Consider the following 21,783-nt stretch of genomic DNA (forward strand, 5'->3'; position numbering starts at 1 on the left):
CAAATGGTGGGTATTTGTCATTTCTAATGGCTGAGTAATATTCCATTGTATACATAAACCACATCTTCTTTATCCATTCATCTTTCGATGGACACCGAGGTTCTTTCCACAGTTTGGCTATTGTGGACATTGCTGCTATAAACATTGGGATGCAGATGTTCCGGTGTTTCAGTGCATCTGTATCTTTGGGGTAAATTCCCAACAGTGCAATTGCTGGGTCGTAGGGCAGGTATATTTTTAACACTTTGAGGAACCTCAGTTCCTCAGTTTTCCAGAGTGGCTGCACCAGTTCACATTCTCACCGACAGTGCAAGAGGGTTCCCCTTTCTCCACATCCTCTCCAACATTTGTGGTTTCCTGCCTTGTTAATTTTCCCCGTTCTCACTGGTGTGAGGTGGTATCTCATTGTGGTTTTGATTTGTATTTCCCTGATGGCAAGTGATGCAGAGCATTTTCTCATGTGCATGTTGGCCATGTCTATGTCTTCCTCTGTGAGAGTTCTCTTCATGTCTTTTGCCCATTTCATGATTGGATTGTTTGTTTCTTTTCTGTTGAGTTTAATAAGTTCTTTATAGATCTTGGAAACTAGCCCTTTATCTGATATGTCATTTGAAAATATCTTCTCCCATTCTGTAGGTTGTCTTTTAGTTTTGTTGACTGTATCCTTTGCTGTGCAAAAGCTTCTTATCTTGATGGAGTCCCAATAGTTCATTTTTGCTTTTGTTTCTTTTGTCTTCGTGGATGTATCTTGCAAGAAGTTACTGTGGCGAAGTTCAAAAAAGGTGTTGCCTGTCTTCTCCTCTAGGATTTTGATGGAATCTTGTCTCACATTTAGATCTTTCATCCATTTTGAGTTTATCTTTGTGTATGGTGAAAGAGAGTGGTCTAGTTTCATTCTTCTGCATGTGGATGTCCAATTTTCCCAGCACCATTTATTGAAGAGACTGTCTTTCTTCCAGTGGATAGTCTTTCCTCCTTTATTGAATATTAGTTGACCATAAAGTTGAGGGTCCACTTCTGGATTCTCTATTCTGTTCCATTGATGTATGTGTCTATTTTTGTGCCAGTACCACACTGTCTTGATGACCACAGCTTTGTAGTACAACCTGAAATCTGGCATTGTGATGCCCCCGGCTATGGTTTTCTTTTTTAAAATTCCCCTGGCTATTCGGGGTCTTTTCTGATTCCACACAAATCTTAATAGTAAATGGCTGTTGTGATGGGCAATTTTATGTGTCAATTTGACTGGGCCATAGAATGCCCAGGCATTTGGACAAACATTATTCTGGGTATGTCTGTGAAAGTGTTTCAGGGTAAGATTAACATTCAAATAGGTAAGCTGAATAAAGCAGATTGCTGTCTCCAATGTGGGTAGGCCTCTTCTAATCAATCAAAAGTCTGAACAGAACAAAAAAGGCTGGTGTCCCCAACCTTGCTTAAAAAGGAACTCCTGTCTGACTCTCTTAACATCAGTCTTCTCCTGAAACTTTGGGTCTTCTTGGGTCTTGAGCCTGCTGGCTTTTGAACTGGAATTTAGACTGTCAACTCTTCCGGATCTTTAGCTATTGAGTGCAGATCTTGGGACTTCTCAAATTCTGTAATCACATAAGCCAATTCCTTAAAATAAATGTGTCTCTCTCTCTCTTTATGTATATGAATGTGTGTTTATATTTATATCTATTTCCTGTTCTGTTTCTCTGGAGAACCCTGACTAATATATATTATTGAATTATGTTCCCACAGCTATTGATATAATCCTGTAGTTATTCACCTTTAATGTGCTAGTACCAACAAGCTTATTTAAATATTTTCTAATTTTGAAGCATTCCTGAATATCTGGGACAAACTCTAGTTGGTTGTGATGTGTTATTCCTTTTATACATTGCTGAATTTCACTTACTAGTATTTATGGGAATTTTGTATCTATGACCTTCAATAATATAGGCTTATAGTTTTCTTTTATCACACTGTTCTTCTATATTTTTAATATTATTGTTTTACTAAAAATGAACTGGAAAGATTTTCCTTTCTTCTGTTCTTTTTCCCAGTTGGAATGGGAGAGAGCTTTAAAGTTTAGTAAACTTACTCATAAATCAACATGGGTCTGGCTTTTTAATATCAGTATATATAAAGGATAGATTTTGTGTCATAGGTATAGTTTCTTTAATGGTTATTGGCTTATTTATGTTTTGTATATCCTCTGGAATTCATTTATTAATTTATATCTTACAGTCAATTCAATCATAATTTTCATACATATTGGAATAAACTTATACATAATGTTCTAATATGTTCTTTAAAAGTTTCTACTCTTTTAGGAGCTGATTATTTCCCCTTTAAATATAATGTTATTTGTCATTCTTTAAGTTCATTCTTCTTTTTCTCTCTCTCTCTTTGATTAGTTTTACGAGACTTTCTATTTCATTAGTTTTTAAATCTTTGTTTATATAATTGCTTTTATTAAACTTCTTGTTTTTATTGTATTTATGTAATTTTGTTAAGATTTTCACTTAAAAATATGTTATTAATGTTTAAATCTGTCATTATAACTTTTCTACATAGGGTTTATGGGAATGTAATAGAAGGAGGGATTTCCCAAAAGTGTGATTCCAAAGCATAGCTTCAAGAAGAACCCTGTGCATTGTTGATGGGGATGTAAATTGCTGCAGCCATTCAGGAAGAGAATATGGAGATTCCTCAAAAAATTAAAAATAGTACTGCTATATTATATTATCCAGCAATTCTACTTCTGGGTATTCATCCAAATAAAATGAAAACATTAATTTAAAAAGATATATGCATATGCATCCCTATGTTCATTGCAGGATTATTTACAATAGTCGATACAGAAACAACCTAAATATCCATCACTGGATGAATAGATAAAAAAAGATGTGCTATATATATATATATAATATATTTATATATTTATTTACATATAAATATATATAATAAAATTTTACTCAGCCATAAAAAAGAATGAAATCTTGCCATTTGCAACAACATGAATGGATCTTGAGGACATTATGCTAAGTGAAATAAGTCAAAGAAAAATACTGTATCATTTCACATGTGGAATCTGAGCAAACAAACAAATGAACAAAACAAAACTTATAGATATAGAGAACAGATTGGCAGTTGCCAGAGGGGAGTGGGGTTAGAGGGTGGGCTGGGTGAAGATGGCCAAGAGATGTATACTTCCAGTTATAAAATAAATAAGTAATGGGTTGCAATGTTAGCATGATGTTAGTATAGTCAATACTATTGTATCACATGCTTGAAAGTTGCTAAAAGAGTAAATCTTAAAAGTTTTCATTACAAGAAAAAGAATTTTTATAACTTTCTATGGTGACAGTAACTAGACTTAGTGTGGTCATTCAAATGTAAAAATATCAAATTATTATGGTGTACACTTGAAACTAATATAATGTTATATGTCAATTATATCTCAGTAAAAATTAAAATTGAATAATAAATAGAGCTAAAGACATGAATTAAGTCTGTCCCAGTTTAGGATATTAAGACATATGCATGTACACATACACATATACATGTGCTGCTTTGTTCCAATATCCTAAATTATCTATATTTGATAAAGCACTTAGTCTCGAAGTGATTTCTTTTTTTGTTTTTTAAAAATATTTTATTATTTATTTATTCATGAGAGACACACAGAGAGAGGCAGAGACATAGGCAGAAGGAGAAGCAGGCTCCCTGCAGGGAGCCTAATGCGGGACTCGATCCCAGGATCCTGGGATCACGACTTGAGCCAAAGGTAGATGCTCAATCACTGAGCCACCCAGTGCCCCTTGAAGTGATTTCAACATGAGTTGTATCATCATGTAAATATAGTTGTCTAGTTATTGAGAAAAATGATCATGAAAACAATAGAGAACAAGGCCAGTGAATTTTTATGTGTAGAAAAGTTTATTAAAAGCAGAGAAGCAACAAGACATAAGAAATTCACTCCTTCAGAAAATACATAATTGGACCCCCAGGTCTTAGGGTATAACTGAACCTCAGATCAGAGAGTGTCAAATCAGTATGGCACAGGAGTTGCAGATAATCATTTTGTTAGGAAGGATAATCTAGAGCCCCAAAGTGATAAGGAAGAATGACAAATTTAGAGGAATGGGATAATTTTTTAGCTGATAGGTTACAAATTAATATACGTATTTGGTGCCAATACTGAAAGGAAAAGATAATAATGGAAGGAGCTTAATATAAACCAGAATGTACTGAGTCAATGGGATGGTGGTGGGATCCCTGGAATCATGAGGCTCAACAGTTCAATGATGTTAACCAGACTCCATGTGTCCTAACACTCAGCACAAAAGAAGGGTCTTTATCTGTGGGGCAGAGGTAAATGGAAATAGTGGTCACAGGACAGGGGGCTCAGCAGCAAGAGGAAGCACAGCACATGGGGCGGGGGCAGGTGGAGATGACACAGGTGGGGTGATAGCAGGTAGTGTGGCAGGAGACCCGGCCACAGACTGGGCGCAGGCAGCAGGAGGGGCAGCAGCAGGAGGGGCGGCAGCAGCTGGAGCCACAGGAGCTGGAGCCACAGCAGGAGGGGCGGCAGCAGCTAGAGATGCAGCAGCTGGGCCTGCAGCAGCTGGAGCCACAGCAGCTGGAACTGGAGCAGGAGGGGCGGCAGCAGCTAGAGATGCAGCAGCTGGGCCTGCAGCAGCTGGAGCCACAGCAGCTGGAACTGGAGCAGGAGGGGCGGCAGCAGCTGGACACACAGCAGCTGGGGCGGCAGCAGGTGGTCTGGCAACAGGTGGGGCGGCAGCAGCTAGAGATGCAGCAGCTGGGCCTGCAGCAGCTGGAGCCACAGCAGCTGGAACCGGAGCAGGAGGGGCGGCAGCAGTTGGACACACAGCAGCTGGGGCGGCAGCAGGTGGTCCTGCAGCAGGTGGTCTGGCAGCAGGTGGGGCGGCAGCAGGTCTCCTGGCCACAGCCCTGGTCAGAGCAGACCGATCCACAACAGGAGTTGACCATGGTGTCAGAGGGTGGGGGCTCTGGGTGGGTTTCCAGAAGAATGAAGTTCTCAAGTGTGATCTCCCCTGCCATCTGTCACTTTTATACCCTGCTGAGGGCCACTAGGACCATGTGCAGGACAACTCTTCTTGTTGTTTATCCTAATAGAAAATCATGTAGTTTTAGTAAATTAGATAATTATGTTTATCTGGTAAATATACCTATATATAGAAAAGGCTCCATTTCCTTCTCCTGTTGTATTGTGAGCTATCTGATTTGGTTAAAACCAAGTGAATCAGCTTCCATATTTCTTTCCTTGTCTGATGTGTCTTCCAAAGTACACTCTCCTATGACATTATTTCTTTGGATTTTACAAGTGTTAAATCTTCATTTATGTATTTAACTCCAGGATAATATGTTGAGAATGGATTTTATGTCAACTAAATCTTCTAGCCAAGAGGTTAACAAGTCATATGAAAGGCTGGTAGGAAAATAGGGTGAAAGAGCCATCTTGGGGGGCGGGGGCGGGCAATCACTTATGTTCAGTGGGGAATACTGTGATTCCTTTGGATTTTATGATGGTCAATGAGGTATAAAAAATCCTAGCAAAGTACCTATCTCTTTTGTCTTACTGAATCTATTCGATTTGAAAGTTATAATGTAATGATTCACTACTTTTACACAGTAAAAAAACTCATTGGCATGAATAGGTTCTTTTAAAAATTATTAAATTATTATGAACATGTTCTTCAGAGAGGGTATCATAAAGGAGTGTTTTCTCTCTTATTTTGGTAGATGAATATACCCAATTGAATATGTGTGTTGAATATTTATATTCTGAGCTTTTGTCTCTCAAAAAGTTATGTTTGAGGTATTTTGCTTGATGTAAATGAGATCTAAGGAGTTAAGCTTTAATTTGTGTCCTATAGGCACTTCAATAAGACAAAGAACACATATGTAGGGGTTTGGAAAGCATGTAGAACATTGTGTGATAAATAACAATTATGTATTTAAATGTATACACTTATGAAATATGAGATAATGCTAAAATTACTGTTTTTGAGTGCCTGTTGTGTGTCAGGAATTTTCTGAGTCTTCTGTAATTGTTACCTTATTAATACTTCACAGGGGCTTCTAAGAGGTGGTCAGGATTTTTCTTAATTCTTCAGACATGAGGTAACTGAGGCTTAGATAGATTGAAATCATGTAGTCAATAAGGAAGATGGTTTTTTCCTAGAATATTCAAAGAGTTATGAGGAGTAATAATCCCATGTCCTTCCTCATACTGTTTCATTTGTGTTAATGTGCTTTCTCCCTTGTCAATTTAACTAACTCTTGCTCATATATAAATGTCTAGTCTGGATATCAACTCATTTCTAATGTCTTTCTTGACATCTACCCCATTCAAAATGAATCTTTCTTTCCCTTTTGCTCCAAGATACCTGTGATATAAGGTATCACACTCTAACATAATTGGCTTATATCTTTTTCCCTCCAGTCCTTCTATATACTCCATGAGGCCAGACTGTCTTATTCATATATACAAACATGGTGCCTAGCAATTACTCTGAATGAATGTTAATTAAATGAATGTGGGATTTATTGAAAACATAGTGCATTTACTCACCCTTTATCATACTATAGATAATATATATGGATGGAGAAAAGAAAAAAGAATATTCAGACAATGGTGATATGATTGAATGGGGGTTTATTTTTGGCCTCTGATGGAGTAAATGACTTGTTCGGATGGTATGTGTAGGAGGGTAAAGAAAAATAATAGTCTACTGCTAAAATGATATTCTTGAATTTATGCAAAGAAAGTAGATACTGTATCATCACATAATTGGGATAAAGGTGTGAGAGAATAGGCTTTTAAAATATTATTTGCCTGGCGGTGGGTAGAGTGACAGGAAGCAGGAAGAAAGTTTAGAAAGTGGTTGTAGGCTAGGGATGAGAGAAGAATGCATGTCTAGGTTGGTGGCAATGGGAGCAGTAAGGATAGTGATGCAATAGCACTTCAAAGAGAGTCAACCAAGATCACTTACAAAATGGGCAGGAGAGGTAACAGGAGATCTTGTTGTTAGAGAGGACTCATAATTTAATATTTTTTCAACTGTATACAAATACATTTTGCAATTAAATTCTGATAGTAAAAAGATAATTATTTGTAATAAAAAATGTATTTTAAAATATCACCAGAAACAAAGTAAAAAGACAAATGACTGCAAAAAACCTTGTAATTTATACCAAAGAGTCAATGACTTTAATATATAAAGCACTTCTAAAATTAGACTGGAGAAGAAGAAAACCTAATGGAAAAATAAGATGCACATCTTTCTTCATCATATAAAGATGTCCAGTCTCCCACATAGGAATAGAAATGAAGTTATACAGGATACCACTTCTCACCTGTGAGACTGTGAAAAACTCATAATTTGACTACATTCTTTAATAGTGAGATTATGTGGAAATAGTCATGCTCATATCTTTCCTATGAAGATTTGACAATAATTAGTGGCATTATTCTTTGACTCTGCTATCCCAATTCTATAAATTAACCAAGGAACTCGGACAAAATTATGAAAAGATGTTATGCAAAATTATTCATGGCAGTGCTATTTGTAAATACAACAACAAGAGCTAGACACAACCTAGGTGTCCTTCAGTAGGATAGTGGTGAATAAGCTATGGTACATCCCCATGATGGAGTTCTATTCAGCTATAAAAAGGAATAAGGAATATCTCTATATTGCCACTATGAAGTAATCACCAGGATATATTATTAAAAGATGATAAAACAGATGGAATAAAGTGCCTATAGTGTTCTACAATGTGTCAAAACAAATAAAGGAGGGATGTGGGTGTGGGATGGGCTAGATGGGTGATGGGGATTAAGGAGGGCACTTGTTATGATTAGCACTGAGTATTATATGTAAGTGATGAATCACTAAATTGTACTCCTGAAACTAATATTATACTATATGTTAACTGACTAGAATTTAAATGAAAATTTGGAAAAATAAAGACACTATGATGGATAGAAAAAAAATAAGGGAATACGTATAGGAAATATATTTGCTTATATTACATTAAATTTTTAAATACTGGAAGTATAGAGAAAGAGGAGAGAAAACAAAACTAAAAAGGGACTTACATTTCCTGCTGAGAAGGAATCGTAGGGACTGGATTTATCCTTTCGCCTGAAGCAACTAAAAAAACAGACAAATGAAACGATGGCTTTTAGACATTGGTAGTCAAGTCAGAACACTGTTGCCTTAGAGAGGGGAAACAAATGAGGAGATCGCTAGAGTTGCCTCAGTTTATTTCTTGAAGAGAGTTTCTGGGGATGCAGCTCTGGGAGAGAGGACCAGGTAGAGCCTAGTGGTCCTCCTGACTTGAGGAGACAGAGCCAGGATGAAGGTAAGGTCAAGAAAGCTGCAATTCACATGGTAGAGTACCAGAAGAAAAAAAAGAACTGCACAGAGAACCCCAGAGATCTGCAGGAAGTCCACCTGCATCTTCAGCTGAGTACTTATAAGTGCATATGCATGAAGAAACTACCCAAGGGCAGAAAAAGAGGCCCTCTGCCCCACTCTATCTTGATAAAGACAAAGGGAACAATCCTTGGAGGTGACACAAGGCCTGAAACAGTACATGGTCCCATGAACCAGAGTGAAAAACCTTGTAATTCATGGGTCATTGGTTAGAGTATTTAGAATAATATTGCCTCAGGAGTGGGACACACTTTTCCTTAGAATAAAAGCTGTTCTGATCCTCACACAGCTTATAAGCAAGTTTTGAAAGGCTCAAACTGTTAAATCAACCTAATTGCATCCCAGAACAATCAATTAATTGGATTCCATCAAAATAAAAAAAATTCTTTTCAGGAGAGAATGTTTAGGCAGTAACCTCTTTGATATTGGTTATAACAGCTTTTTTTCCCATAGATTTGTCTCCTGAGGCAAGGGAAACAAAAGCAACTATGGAACTATTGAGATTACATCAAAATAAAAAGCTTGTGCACAGTAAAGGAAATAATCAACAAAACTAAAAAGCAATTTCCTGGATAGGAGAAGATATTTGCAAATGATAATGTCTGATATAGAATTGGTATCCAAAATATATGAAGAGCTTATAAAACTCAACACCCAAAAAGCAAATAAACTAATTAAAATGGGCAGAGGATATGAACAGATATTTCTCCAAAGAAGACAGCCAACAGACACATGAAAAGGTGTTCATTATTACTTACCATCAGGGAAATGCAAGTCAAAATTATAATGAGAGAGCACCTCACTCACATCTGTCAGAATGGCTACCATCAACAACAGAAGAAACAACAGGTGTTGGTGAGGAAGGAGAGAAAGGGGAAGGCTCCCATGTTATTGATGGGAATGCAAACTGGTGTATCCATTGTGGAAAACTCTATGGAGTTTCCTTAAAAAGTTAAAAATAGAATTACTCTACCATCAAGTAATTGCATTACTGGGTATTTCCCCAAAAATACTAAAACATTAATTCAAAGTGATACATGCACCCCTATGTTTATAGCAGTGCTATTGACAGTAGCCAAAATATGGTAGCAGCCCAAGTGTACATTGATAGATGAACGGATAAAGCAGATGTGGTATATATCTCCAATGGAAAAGTATTCAGCCACAAAAAAGAATGAAACCTTGCCATTGGCAATGACACATGGATGGAGCTCAAGAGTTTAATGCTAAGTGAAATAAGTCATCAGAGAAAAACGAATACCATGTGATTTCACTCATAACTGGAATTTAAGAAGCAAAACAAATAAGCAAAGGGAAGAAAAAGAGGGAGAGAGAAACCAATAAAAAAGTAGACTCTTAATTATAGAGAACAAACTGATGGTTACCAGAGGGTAGAGGATGGATGAAATAGGTGAAGAGGATTAAGGAATGCACTTGTTGTGATGAGCACAGGATGGTGTATAGAATTTTAAATCACTATTGTATACCTGAAGCTAATATAACACTATGTTAACCACCTGGAATTAAAATAATAACTTTAAGAAAGATACAGTTTAGGAAATTAAAGGTAAGCCACGCACTGGAGAAAATGCTTAACAGAACATATATCCCACAAGGGATTTGTATGCAGAACATATAAAGAACTGTTACCACTCAGAAATAAGAAGTAAAACAACTCGACAAAAAATGAGCAAAAGGTTTGAATAGACCCTTACCAGAGAAAATATGTAGATGGAAAGTCAACCAATGAAAAGATGTTTAACATCATTAATCCGTAGGAAAATTCCCCTTAAAACCATAATAAGATTAACACCATATATACTCTAGAGTGGTTGACATTAACAAGACTGATCTTATGGAGTATTGGTGATGATATGAAGCCATTGGAACTTTCATACAATGAAGGAACATAAAATGTCACACTTTGTAAAAACAGTTTGATGTTTTTTTAAAAGAGTTAAAGATATATCTACTATATGACTTAGCCATTCCACCCCAAAGTATTTAGCTGAGATAAAAAAAAATCATAAGAACAAAGAGGGAGGCAGAGAAACATAGAAACAAACAAACAAACAAACAAAAAAAGACTTAACTATAGAGAACAGATAGTTACCAGAGAAGAGGTGGTAGGTGGATGGGTGAAATAAGTGAAGGGGATTAAGAGTACACTTATCTTGATGAGCACTGAGTAATATATGGAATTGCTGAGTTACGTATTATATACCTGATGCTGATACAATACTGTATGTTAACTACACTGGAATTAAAATTTTAAAAATAAAGATAAAACGTTACGTCACTATAAAGATTTGTTCACAAATATTCATGGAGACTTTATTTGAATCCAAAAAGTCTGAGAACAACCCACATGTTCACCAACAGGTAGGTAGATAAACAAATGTCATGTCTCTATACTATGAAAATCTTCTCAGTCATAAAAAGAAATGAACTAGTGCTCACTTGGGTAGCACATATACTAAAATTGGAACAGCACAGAGAAGATTAGTGTGGCTCCTGTGCAAGGATGACATGCAAATTCATGAAGCGTTTCATATTTTTGAAAGAGCACACACTCACATGCATGGGAGAGAGATGGACACAGAGGAATGGACTAAAGTAAAACATGAACTTGGAAAATACAAAAAAAATAAACTGAAAAAAAAGACATGAACTAGTGATACACACAACATGAATTTTAATATTATTATGCTGAATGAAAAGCCAGGCAAGATAGAGTACACAATGGTAGTATTCCATAAAATTCTAGAAAATGAAAACAAATTTATGGTGACAGTGGATTGGTAGTTGCCTGGGAACAGGGGATGGGAAGAAATTACAATGTGGGTGATAGATGTTCATTACTTTGATGGTGGTATTGATTTAATCAGTAAAAACTCATGACATGGTTTACCATATAAATATATATTTTCTAGTTGTGAATGTTAAAAAGCTAAAAGAAAGTGATTTAGTAGTAATGAACATCCACATATTTCAATTCATGGTCTCATATACTGTATCCTCCGGAAAGGAACTGGAGCTCCTTGGAGAAATGGTTGATTAGAAGTCTGGGAAAGGAAATGTACAGACAAGTCTGCAATATCCGGTTATATGAAAAACCAAGGAATTTTCAAAGATTACTAGATTCATGTTGAAAGGACTTGGAGGCCAACTTGAAATTGCTTATTTGAGCATCAATGGAGGGATATGAGCTTCAATGGATTGTTTCACAATCAAGTGTATTGAAATCCATGAGTTCATATTAATGCAAATTTAAAAAAAAACTCATCACCCTTGGAGGATGCAAACTGGTAAATAAAAGGAAAGAATAAAACATATATTTTGCTTTTCCTGTATATACTATTCCTCTGGATTACTAAATGCTGATGAGGAGAAGTTTTGCCTTATGGAATTATCCCAGCTAATAAGTGGCAGGCAGAGGAATAATAGAATTGCAATATCATGATTTTGCTATGCCTAAATGAAATAATGGTTCTAGGCAATGATCATCAATAGCTGATAACATCAAAAAAGGGGAAACAACTGGACACTATGAGCCTCTTGATGGAAAAGCACATCACAAGCTATGAAGCAGTCTTTGGGTCCTACAGATCTTTTGGGATATAGTCTCCCATTGAGCTCAGTTCAGGGCCAGATGGATTCCCAGGGGAATTCTATCAAACGTTTATAAAAGAAACCATACCTATTCACCTAAAGCTGTTCGGAAAGATAGAAAGAGATGGAATACTTCCAAACTCATTCTATGAGTCCAGCATCACCTTAATTCCAAAACCAGACAAAGTCCCCACCAAAAAGGAGAATTATAGACCAATATCCCTGATGAATACAGAGGCAAACATTCTCAACAAGATACTAGCCAATAGGATCCAACAATACATGAAGAAGATTATTCAAAAAAAAAAAAAAGAAGATTATTCACCATGACCAAGTGGGATTTATCCCTGGGATGCAAGGCTACTTCAACACTTGTAAAACAATCAATGTGATTCATCATATCAGCAAGAGAAAAAACAAGATCCATATGATCCTCTCAACAGATGCAGAGAAAGCATTGAACAAAATACAGCATCCATTCCTGATTAAAACTCTTCAGAGTGTCGGAATAGAAAGAACATTCCTCAGCATCTTAAAAGCCATCTACGAAAAGCCCACAGCAAATATCATTCTCAATGGGGAAACACTAGGAGCCTTTTCCCTAAGATCAGGAACACGAAAGGGATGTCCACTCTCACCACTGCTAATCAATATAGTACTAGAAGTCCTAGCTCAGCAATCAGGCAACAATAAACATATTCCTTTATGAAAGAAATAAAAGGCATTCAAATTGGCAAAAAAGAAGTCAAACCCTTCCTCTTTGCAGATGACATGATACTCTACATAGAAAACCCAAAAGACTCCACCCCAAGATTGCTAGAACTCATACAGCAATTTGGCAGTGTGGCAGGATACAAAATCAATGCCCAGATTTCAGGGCATTTCTATACACTAACAATAACACTGAGAAGAAAGAGAAATTAAGGAGTCAATCCCATTTACAATTGCACCCAAAAGCATAAGATACCTAGGAATAAACCTAACCAAAGAGGTAAAGGATCTCTACCCTAAAAACTACAGAACACTTCTGAAAGAAATTGAGGAAGACACAAAGAATGGAAAAATATTCCATGCTCATGGATTGGAAGAACTAATATTGTGAAAATGTCAATGCTACCCAGGGTAATTTACACATTTAATGCAATCCCTATCAAAATACCATGGACTTTCTTCAGAGAGTTGGAACAAATTATTTTAAGATTTGTGTGGAATCAGAAAAGACCCCGAATAGCCAGGGGGATTTTAAAAAAGAAAACCATAGCTGGGAGCATCACAATGCCGGATTTCAGGTTGTACTGTAAAGCTGTGGTCATCAAGACAGTGTGGTACTGGCACAAAAACAGACACATAGATCAATGGAACAGAATAGAGAATCCAGAAGTGGACCCTCAACTTTATGGTCAGCTAATATTCGGCAAAGCAGGAAAGACTATCCACTGGAAAAAAAAAGACAGTCTCTTCAATAAATGGTGCTGGGAAAATTGGACATCCACATGCAGAAGAATGAAACTAGACCATTTTCTTACACCATACACAAAGATAAACTCAAAATGGATGAAAGATCTATATGTGAGACAAGACTCCATCAAAATCCTAAAGGAGAACACAGACAACACCCTTTTTGAACTGGCCACAGCAACTTCTTGCAAGATACATCCATGAAGGCAAGAGAAACAAAAGCAAAAATGAATTATTGGGACTTCATCAAGATAAGAGGCTTCTGCACAGCAAAAGAAACAGTCAGCAAAACTAAAAGACAACCTACAGAATGGGAGAAGATATTTTCAAATGACATATCAGATAAAGGGCTAGTTTCCAAGATCTATAAAGAACTTATTAAACTCAACACCCAAGAAACAAACAATCCAATCATGAAATGGGCAAAAGACATGAACAGAAATCTCACAGAGGAAGACATAGACATGGCCAACAAGCACATGAGAAAATGCTCCACATCGCTGGCCATCAGGGAAATACAAATCAAAACCATAATGAGACACCACCTCACACCAGTGAGAATGGTGAAAATTAACAAGACAGGAAACAACAAATGTTGGAGAGGATGTGGAGAAAGGGGGACCCTCTTGCACTGTTGGTGGGAATGTGAACTGGTGCAGCCACTCTGGAAAACTGAGGAACTGAAGTTCCTCAAAGTGTTAAAAATAGACCTGCCCTACTACCCAGCAATTGCACTGCTGGGGATTTACCCCAAAGATACAGATGCACTGAAACGCCAGGACACCTGCACCCCTGATGTTTATAGCAGCAATGTCCACAATAGCCAAACTTTGGAAGGAGCCTCGGTGTCCATTGAAAGATGAATGGATAAAGAAAATGTGGTTTATGTATACAATGGAATATTACTCAGCCATTAGAAACGACAAATACCCACCATTTGCTTCGATGTGAGTAGAACTGGAGGGTATTATGCTAAGTGAAATAAGTCAATCAGAGAAGGACAAACATTATATGGTCTCATTCATTTGGGGAATATAAAAAATAGTGAAAGGGAATAAAGGGGAAAGGAGAGAAAATGAGTGGGAAATATCAGAGAGGCAGACAGAACATGAGAGACTCCTAACTCTGGGAAACGAACAAGGAGTGGTGGAAAGGGAGGTGGGTGGGGGTGGGGGTGACTGGGTGACGGGCACTGAGGGGGCACTTGATGGGATGAGCACTGGGTGTTATGCTATATGTTGGCAAATTGAACTCCAATAAAAAATAAAATAAAATAAAATATTAAAAAAAACAAGCTCAGCCATTCTCTGGGTGAGTTGTGTAACTTAATTGTAGTTATTGGTCTATGACAAAGAGAGGTGGGAGAAAGTAGTGAGGGGAGCTTGTGTTATTTGTCTTTCAAGACTGAAGTTTCTGCATCATCCTTAAGAATGGAGGTGGCGCTATATGACAAGAAAGAAATTGGATCACTTCTGCAAGCACAGAGTGTTTAAGGGAATTTAGGGGACTCAAGATCTACAAGTGCACCACTTCAGATGTCGCCATCTCATATCTCAGGGTCCCTGTCTCTCCAGGTAGGGCCCAGATCTTGGCATGGCTAGGTTGAATGATCAATCACCTCAGGAGCTCTGCTCCTCCCCTGATGAAGTCCTAGCCTTGGTCCTCAGCTCTATTTGCCCTCTATGAGAGTCAATTTATATGTTGCCAGTGAAACCTTTGGCTTTTAGAGCTGTCCTTTAAACTCTGATTTATGACCCTTAGCTTTTCATTATGTTTTCCCAAATCATCAGTTGTTCCCAGCTAGATTCAATTTTATTTTCCTTATAACTACTATTAGCTGCTTTCACAGATACATAATATGGAAAAAAATGCCCCAGGGAGCATTAATTGCTTGCAGGTTTTCCAAAAAAGATTTTTTCTGATTTTTATATGTGGATTCCCAAGAATATCTGTTTTATCTAAGAACTCAAGAGACTGCCAGTGAAACTGAAGCTATGACTAAGGTGGACTCTCCCTCTATTGTAAAATTGACAAAACCATTTTGTCTGTCCATGTGTAGGTAAAATATAGTTGTCCAGACTGTATTGAAAATCTTAAAGAAGAGTACTGTCACACTGAATTTTCATACAGGAAAGTGGTGGTTTATTTTGACATAGAGTTATAACATAGGACAATTTGGAGAATAAGAATTATAAAAAAGAATCCATTGGACAATTAAGAGAGAGGCTATAAATATCTGTAATGTAGAAATACTGAAATTAAACTTTAGCTCCTTGAACTTGATGAGTTGGTGCCCCACAGTTAAGGAGAATTTAGGAAGAATTAGTCAATACAACAGTTGGTATATTGTAAGGAAATTCATACTTGAATGAAAGGGAAAGATCCAGAAGTAGAATTTGGACTGAGGCCAGAATATGCTTACAGAGTCAGTGGGACAGTGATGGGCTCGTTGGAATCGTGAGACCCAACTCAGTGAAGCATTACTAACCCCACTTCATGTGTCCTAATGGTGAGCACCAAAAAGAGTCTACGTCTGTGGGGCAGAGGTAAACAGAGGTGGTGGTCACAGGGCAGGGGGCTCAGCAGCAAGAGGAGGCACAGCACATGGGACGGGGGCAGGTGGAGATGACACAGGTGGGGCGATAGCAGGTAGTGTGGCAGGAGACCCGGCCACAGACTGGGCGCAGGCAGCAGGAGGGGCAGCAGGAGGGGCGGCAGCAGCTAGAGCCACAGGAGCTGGAGCCACAGCAGGAGGGGCGGCAGCAGCTAGAGATGCAGCAGCTGGGCCTGCAGCAGCTGGAGCCACAGCAGCTGGAACTGGAGCAGGAGGGGCGGCAGCAGCTAGAGATGCAGCAGCTGGGCCTGCAGCAGCTGGAGCCACAGCAGCTGGAACTGGAGCAGGAGGGGCGGCAGCAGCTGGACACACAGCAGCTGGGGCGGCAGCAGGTGGTCCTGCAGCAGGTGGTCTGGCAGCAGGTGGGGCGGCAGCAGCTAGAGATGCAGCAGCTGGGCCTGCAGCAGCTGGAACCACAGCAGCTGGAACTAGAGCAGGAGGGGCGGCAGCAGCTGGACACACAGCAGCTGGGGCGGCAGCAGGTGGTCCTGCAGCAGGTGGTCTGGCAGCAGGAGGGGCGGCAGCAGCTAGAGATGCAGCAGCTGGGCCTGCAGCAGCTGGAGCCACAGCCGCTGGAACCACAGCATGTGGGACGGCAGCAGGTCTCTTGGCCACAGCTCTGGTCAGAGCAGACGGAGCCACAACAGGAGTTGACCATGGTGTCAGTGAAAGGAGTTGGGTTCCACAGGTGGATTTGAGTGGGTTTCCACTAGGGTGGTTTCTTGACTTTGAATGTTTCCTTACCTCTGTCCCCTTTTATACTCTGCTGAGTAGTTGATGTTACTATGAGCAACATTCTTGTTGTTTTTCCTACCAGGAAACAATTAGTGTTACTAATAATCGTGTTTATCAGGTTAAATATGCCAATATCTAAGTAAAGCATAATTTACCCTTTTCTGCAGTGTTAAGATTCATTGAACCACTTTCGAATTTTTCTCTAATGTATTTTCTAAGTTGGAGCTGTCACATGATATTCAGTTACTGGGTTTTTCCATGTGTCCCACTTTTGTGTACTACTCCATGATCATATTTTATTTTATTTTAATTCCATTATAGTTAATATACAGTATCATATTAGTTTCAGGTGTACAATGTAGCAATTCAACAATTCCATACATCACCCAGTACTCATCAAGGCAGTGCACTCCTTAATCCCCATCACCTATTTCACCCAGTGATGAGTCTTTCCTCCTATTTCCTTTTTTGTAAAAAAAAAAAAAAAAAAAAGTATCGTATTTATTTGACAGGGAAGAGAGAGAGAGAAAGCAGGGGGAGTGGAGTGGCAGAGGGAGAGGGAGAAGCAGGACCCTGGGATCATGACCTGAGCCAAAGGCAGATGCATAACTGACTGAGCCACCAAGGCACCCCTCCTATTTCCTTATCAGCACTCCACCTGACAGTAGCATGCATTTTTCTACTTTGACAAAAAAAGAGAAAGAGTTTGACATTGTGATAACCATCCTCAAAATATGATCATGGATTTCATTCTTTTTTTCCATAATCGTATTTTTAGGATGGCTATCTCAGTGCCAACTCTCTCTCTTTTTTTGTCAAAGTAGGAAAATGCATGCTACTGTCAGGTGAAGTGCTGATAAGGAAATAGAAGGATTCATCACTGGGGTTACTTGTGTACAATGGATGGGGAGGACTGGACTGTGTTTCCTGGATGATTGCAGAGTTAGGGGGCACAAAAGGCATTCCAAACTCATTGTAATGACTGTGCCTCAAGATATAGCTTTGACTCATTCTTTTTCAATGAAAGAACCATTTTCAGAAATGATTTTTTTCCTTCAGGAACCTTCTCCACATATAGTATGCTAAAGATGAATGGGTTTGACCTTTCTTTTGGCTGGCCAACATATGTAATAGATTCTGCATTACATGGAAGGTTTTATTTAAAGCATCTGTTTCTTGTGCTCTTTCAATAATTCAAATTCAAGTCATTCTGCTTAAGAAGATGTAAACAGATAAGTCTTGCTGTTTGTATAGGCACTTAAATATAGTATATTGAAAGGCAAGATTCTGGAAAATATTCAAAGCATCAAAGAATTGGTGTCCAAAATAAGCATTATGTATTTAAGGTTCATGTACTTACAATGAAAAGCGAGGTATTGCAGAGGTTCTCACTTCTGTAATACCTGTTTTGAGTTTGTGAGTGCTTGCCATGTGCCAAATAGTCTGCTGAATGCTTTGTAATTACTGTGTTGATTTTTTCCCTCAAAAAGCACATGAGGTACTTACTATTCTTGAACAGTTCACATAGAGGTGTATTCGGTTGCTAAATCCTATGAAGTGCATACCTTTGATTGTACTGTTACATCTCCTTAGAAAGTTCATCCTCCCACATCAACTCAGCAATTCTTTATTCTCTAAGTTCCAGCCCAGATGGCTCCCTCCTCCCTTATGTTTTCCTTGACATTTCTTCTTCTTTTTTTAAAGCCTCATCTCTACTCCTTTAGATTTTTTTTAATTTTTTTTATTTATTCATGATAGTCACACACACAGAGAGAGAGAGAGGCAGAGACACAGGCAGAGGGAGAAGCAGGCTCCATGCACTGGGAGCCCGACGTGGGATTCGATCCCGGGTCTCCAGGATCGCGCCCTGGGCCAAAGGCAGGCGCCAAACTGCTGCGCCACCCAGGGATCCCTACTCCTTTAGATTTGATATCACATTGTGAAACACTCAAACTCTGCACATCTACTGTGACCTGAATGTGATTGTCTCCAGCTGGATGGAGACACCTGAAGTAAACATTTGAAACTTACAGTATTTTCATCATGCATGGGATAGAGCATATCACCAGGGGCTTTTTAAAAAAATAATTTCTGGGAATCACCTTTTAAATTTAAATGTTGTTTCACAATTATGCAAATTATTTATGGTTCCAAAGTAAATTCTACAAAGTGAGGCATATTTAAGGAAGTCTTGCTATTTCTATTCCTTCTGTCCCCCACAGAGAATCATTTTTATATCTAAGGTTTTCCCTTTCATTGCTTTTAAAAATATAAGTGTGTTTGCATTTGCATAGCGTGTCTCCTTTGTTTCTTAGATAATGATTTTACACTAGATATAATTTGCTCCAACTTGCTTTGCTTCACTTAACAATTTATACCAGAGTTATGTTATTTCACAGTAGTATAGTTCAGGTATTCTTCATTTCATTTTCAGCCACAAAATGTCCTATTCTGTTGCCATAATATGCTTTAGTTAGTCAGCCCCCTATTGATGGACATTTGGGTTGTTTTCAGACTTTCACTGTTAAAATAATATCATGCACTTGAAAACAAGAAGTATATTTTTTATCTTGGGGATTGTGAATTTGATGCATATCTATAAGATCTACCTTATGTGTAGTTATTTCATATTATTATTAATTTTTTTCACAGGTTCTGTAAGTACAATGTGTTAGTCTTTAATTTTGGCTTGTGTATTTTTATTCTTGCATCACCTTCTGTTTCTGAAGTTTAGCTTTGTAGCTGTATTTTCACTGTAGCCTTTACCATAATAAAGTGTACCACTTTGTGTCCTGTAATGTCTTTCAGCATAAATCTAATCTGTTTGGTGTAAAAATTGTGACTTCTGCTTTCTTTTATTTACATTTTCTATGATATGTCTTTATTCTTTTTTTATAAATTTATTTTTTATTGGTGTTCAATTTGCCAACATATAGAATAACACCCAGTGCTCATCCCGTCAAGTGCCCACCTCAGTGCCCATCACCCAGTCACCCCCACCCCCCGCCCACCTCCCCTTCCATCACCCCTAGTTTGTTTCCCAGAGTTAGGAGTCTTTCATGTTCTGTCTCCCTTTCTGTCTTTATTCTTTTACTTTTAACCTTCTGGAACATGTTGTTTTATAGTATCTATTGTATACAGCAGTGTTGGGGTTTTTATATTTTAGCCAATCTGAAAATACTTTTCTTTTTATAGGTGGGTTGAGCCTATTACATGTACTGATATGATCAATATGTTTGGCTTTAGGTATGTAGTTTTTATTATATATGTAGTTTGGTTTTTTTTACAGATTTATTTATTTATTCATTAGAGACACACACACAGAGAGGCAGAGACATAGGCAGAGAGAGAAACAGGCTCCTTGCAGGGAGCCCAATGTAGGACTCAATCCCAGATCCCAGGATCACGCCCTGAGCCAAAGGCAGACACTCAACTGCTAAGCCACCCAGGCATCCCTATATATGTAGTTTGGTGTATATATATATGTATATTTTATACATATATATGAGATATATACATATATATATCTCATAGGGAATAGTGATGAATAATATATAATGAAGACTGACATACAACATATAGTGAGTTATGCATATGTAATATATATGTTAAATACCTACATCTTTACCTCTATTTTTCTGTCTTTATAATCCTTCATTGCTTTATTCTCTCTTTCTCAGTACATCTTTGATATTTAGGAAGGTTTATATTTTGTACTAACAGCTACCTTTAAATAAACATTCATATATGATACTTCACGAGACTGATTTTCTGGCAACTGTCACTTGATTCCCTATTTTATGGAATATTGAAATTCCTTAGTTACTTCTTCATTCCCCACTGCTTCAACATCAGATCTTTTAATACTTGTAGGCAATTAGCAAAATTTTTCTACTTTATTCTCTTTCCTTTTCCTCTGTTTTTTTTGTAAATTGTACTATATCTACATGGTCAATGTGTAGTCATCACATACCATACTGCCTCTTGCCTGTTCATCATTCATTCTTAGTTCTACAGATAATAATAATGTATTTCTTATGTATATTCAGCCCATAATATATTTATATATCTCCTTCTGCTAGTCCTTATGTAGATGTCCCTCCAATATCTTTAGTCATCTTGGTTGTTTGAAGCTCATTCACTAATAAATTCTTTAGGATAGCCCACAAGGAGAATATTCCCTGAGGTCTCTCATGTTCACAGTAATTTATTTGTGGCATGGAGTTTGGTTTGGCTGGATATAAAATTCTGGAATCACATTTTCTTTCCTTGAATGTCTCAAGAATGTTACTTTACTTTTTTCTGACATGAAGTGTCACCATTAAAAAGTGTGAACAGTGTCCTGTTTCCTTTCCTTTTAACTGACATGAATATTTTGCCTAGATATTCAAATGATTTTTTCTTTTTCTTTAAAATTCAGTTGTTTTATATTATCATGATATAATGTAATATATATTATACATGTTCTCAGTTTTTATTTGTTTTTTAAATAAATTTATATTTTATTTGTGTTCAGTTTGTCAACATACAGAATAACACCCAGTGCTCATCCCGTCAAGTGCCCACCTCAGTACTCGCCACCCAGTCACCCCCACTCCCCTCCCACCTCCCCTTCCACCACCCCTAGTTCGTTTCCCAGAGTTAGGAGTCTCTCATGTTCTGTCTCCCTTTCTGATATTTCCCACTTATTTTTTCACCTTTCCCCTTTATTCCCTTTCACTATTTTTTATATTCCCCAAATGAATGAGACCATATAATGTTTGTCCTTCTCCAATTGACTTATTTCACTCAGCATAATACCCTCCAGTTCCACCCACACCGAAGTAAATGGTGGGTATTTGTCGTTTCTAATGGCTGAGTAATATTCCACTGTATACATAAACCACA

At 37.8% G+C, this 21,783-nt stretch overlaps 2 protein-coding genes and 1 non-coding gene across 3 annotated transcripts; 1 reads left to right on the forward strand and 2 right to left on the reverse strand.

The window, feature by feature from the left end:
• Positions 1-3,908: 3,908 nt before the first annotated feature.
• On the reverse strand, positions 3,909-5,041 carry LOC144285341 (uncharacterized). Its single transcript, XM_077850453.1, has one exon. The coding sequence runs from the start codon at positions 4,999-5,001 to the stop codon at positions 4,396-4,398; it is 606 nt and encodes a 201-aa protein (XP_077706579.1). The 5' UTR covers positions 5,002-5,041; the 3' UTR covers positions 3,909-4,395.
• Positions 5,042-10,929: 5,888 nt separating this feature from the next.
• Positions 10,930-11,036, forward strand: LOC144287273 (U6 spliceosomal RNA). Its single transcript, XR_013355117.1, has one exon. It is a non-coding gene; the product is annotated as a U6 spliceosomal RNA (small nuclear RNA).
• Positions 11,037-15,680: 4,644 nt separating this feature from the next.
• Positions 15,681-16,878, reverse strand: LOC144285342 (uncharacterized). The gene has a single exon (XM_077850454.1). The coding sequence runs from the start codon at positions 16,817-16,819 to the stop codon at positions 16,127-16,129; it is 693 nt and encodes a 230-aa protein (XP_077706580.1). The 5' UTR covers positions 16,820-16,878; the 3' UTR covers positions 15,681-16,126.
• Positions 16,879-21,783: the final 4,905 nt, after the last annotated feature.

The sequence above is a fragment of the Canis aureus genome, chromosome 16 (genome assembly GCF_053574225.1).
Source record: "Canis aureus isolate CA01 chromosome 16, VMU_Caureus_v.1.0, whole genome shotgun sequence".
In the NCBI taxonomy this organism is placed as follows: Eukaryota; Metazoa; Chordata; class Mammalia; order Carnivora; family Canidae; genus Canis; species Canis aureus.

What these genes read in the sequence shown, in the direction of transcription:
- LOC144285341 (XM_077850453.1), bottom strand. Translation starts at nt 5,001, where the DNA reads ATGGTCAACTCCTGTTGTGGATCGGTCTGCTCTGACCAGGGCTGTGGC.
- LOC144285342 (XM_077850454.1), bottom strand. Translation starts at nt 16,819, where the DNA reads ATGGTCAACTCCTGTTGTGGCTCCGTCTGCTCTGACCAGAGCTGTGGC.